Genomic DNA, 1,305 nt, shown 5'->3' with positions numbered 1-1,305 from the left:
AGGCCGGGGGCTGGGTGGGGAGGGGGTCCGTTTGGGCAACATGTGTCTGTACACGCATGTGTGTGTGCAGGTGTGTGCGGGGAGCCAGGGGAGGACGGGGCCTCCGGGAGAGCTGGGCCGAGGGGAAGAAGACTGTCTCGCAGGCAGACCCAGCACAGGCAGCTGCTCTAGCTTTGGGGGGACCCAGGGCTGGCCGGGTTCCCTTCGCAGGGGCTTGGGCTGGGGACGGAGGACATGTGCGCGCTCCAGGTGCCCCTAAAGGAGACGTGCCTCACCCCTGCTAACTAGGGGGACCAGCATGGGGCAAGCGTCTTCTCCCAGACTGCAGCTGGGGGCTCATCCTCTTCCCCAAACAGGGGGTCATGAGGCTGTCCGGGGGAGCAGATTGTCCATTCTGGGAGCCCCAGGCTCTACTATTCCTTCTCCTTTCCCCAGTCCTCACTGGAATTCTTCCCAAGACTGGGGTGATGTGATGGAGGGGGGGTGGTGGTGTCCCAGCTTGGAGGGAGAGGAGGGACCCCACCCCCAATCACCTGAGAAGGCTCCAAACTACAATCCCCACAATGCTCTGCACCATCCGGCTCCTTTGCCAAGAGGCCGCTGGTTGCAGTGCGTCATGGGAGTTGTAGTCAAGACTGGCCCGGATGGGAGGGGCATGGAGTCGGGGGAACCAGGGGCTTGAAGTGGGGACGCCAGCCCAGCCCTGTGCGCCCACAGATGGATTCGCCCTGGGCCGGGCCCCTCTGGCTCCTCCCTACGCCGTGGTCCTCATTTCCTGCTCCGGTCTGCTGGCCTTCATCTTCCTCCTCCTCACCTGTCTGTGCTGCAAACGGGGCGATGTCGGCTTTAAGGTGAGGTGCACGAGAGGGTTCCAGGTGGGGAGGAAGACCCCAGCAAGGCCTTTCCCCCCAGCCCAGAGGGTGGGTGAGGGAGAGTGGCGGTCAGTCCGGGAGCACCTTTGGTCCGGAGGTTATGGCCAGATCCGGAGGCTTGGGATGGACATGGAGGCTTGGGATGGACACTGGACTGGGACTGAGGACAGTTATGAGAAAGATGGCCTGTCTCAGCCCTGTCTTCTCCCCTCCCCACCCCTCCCGGCTCCAGGAGTTTGAGAACCCCGAAGGGGAGGATTGCTCCGGGGAGTACACTCCCCCGGCCGAGGAGACCTCCTCCTCACAGTCGCTGCCTGATGTCTACATCCTCCCGCTGGCCGAGGTCTCCCTGCCGATGCCTGCGCCGCAGCCTTCACATTCAGGTACTGCCCCTGCCCTGAATAGGACTCCATGGTCTTTTTTTTTTTTTTTT

At 62.8% G+C, this 1,305-nt stretch overlaps 1 protein-coding gene across 1 annotated transcript in view; it reads left to right on the top strand.

Moving 5' to 3' along the window:
- Window positions 1-553: 553 nt before the first annotated feature.
- Window positions 554-1,305, top strand: part of LMTK3 (lemur tyrosine kinase 3) — an 18,293-nt gene continuing 17,541 nt past the window's right edge. Inside the window, exons 1-2 of the mRNA XM_014550420.1 lie at window positions 554-851; window positions 1,105-1,255. Coding sequence (XP_014405906.1) covers window positions 645-851; window positions 1,105-1,255 — 358 coding nt within the window. The 5' untranslated portion in view covers window positions 554-644. The remainder of the gene's footprint in view (window positions 852-1,104; window positions 1,256-1,305) is intronic.

The sequence above is a fragment of the Myotis brandtii genome, unplaced genomic scaffold (assembly GCF_000412655.1).
Source record: "Myotis brandtii unplaced genomic scaffold, ASM41265v1 scaffold601, whole genome shotgun sequence".
Lineage (NCBI taxonomy): Eukaryota > Metazoa > Chordata > Mammalia > Chiroptera > Vespertilionidae > Myotis > Myotis brandtii.
Note: the sequence above shows the minus strand (reverse complement) of the source record. Positions and strands in the feature narration are given on the sequence as shown.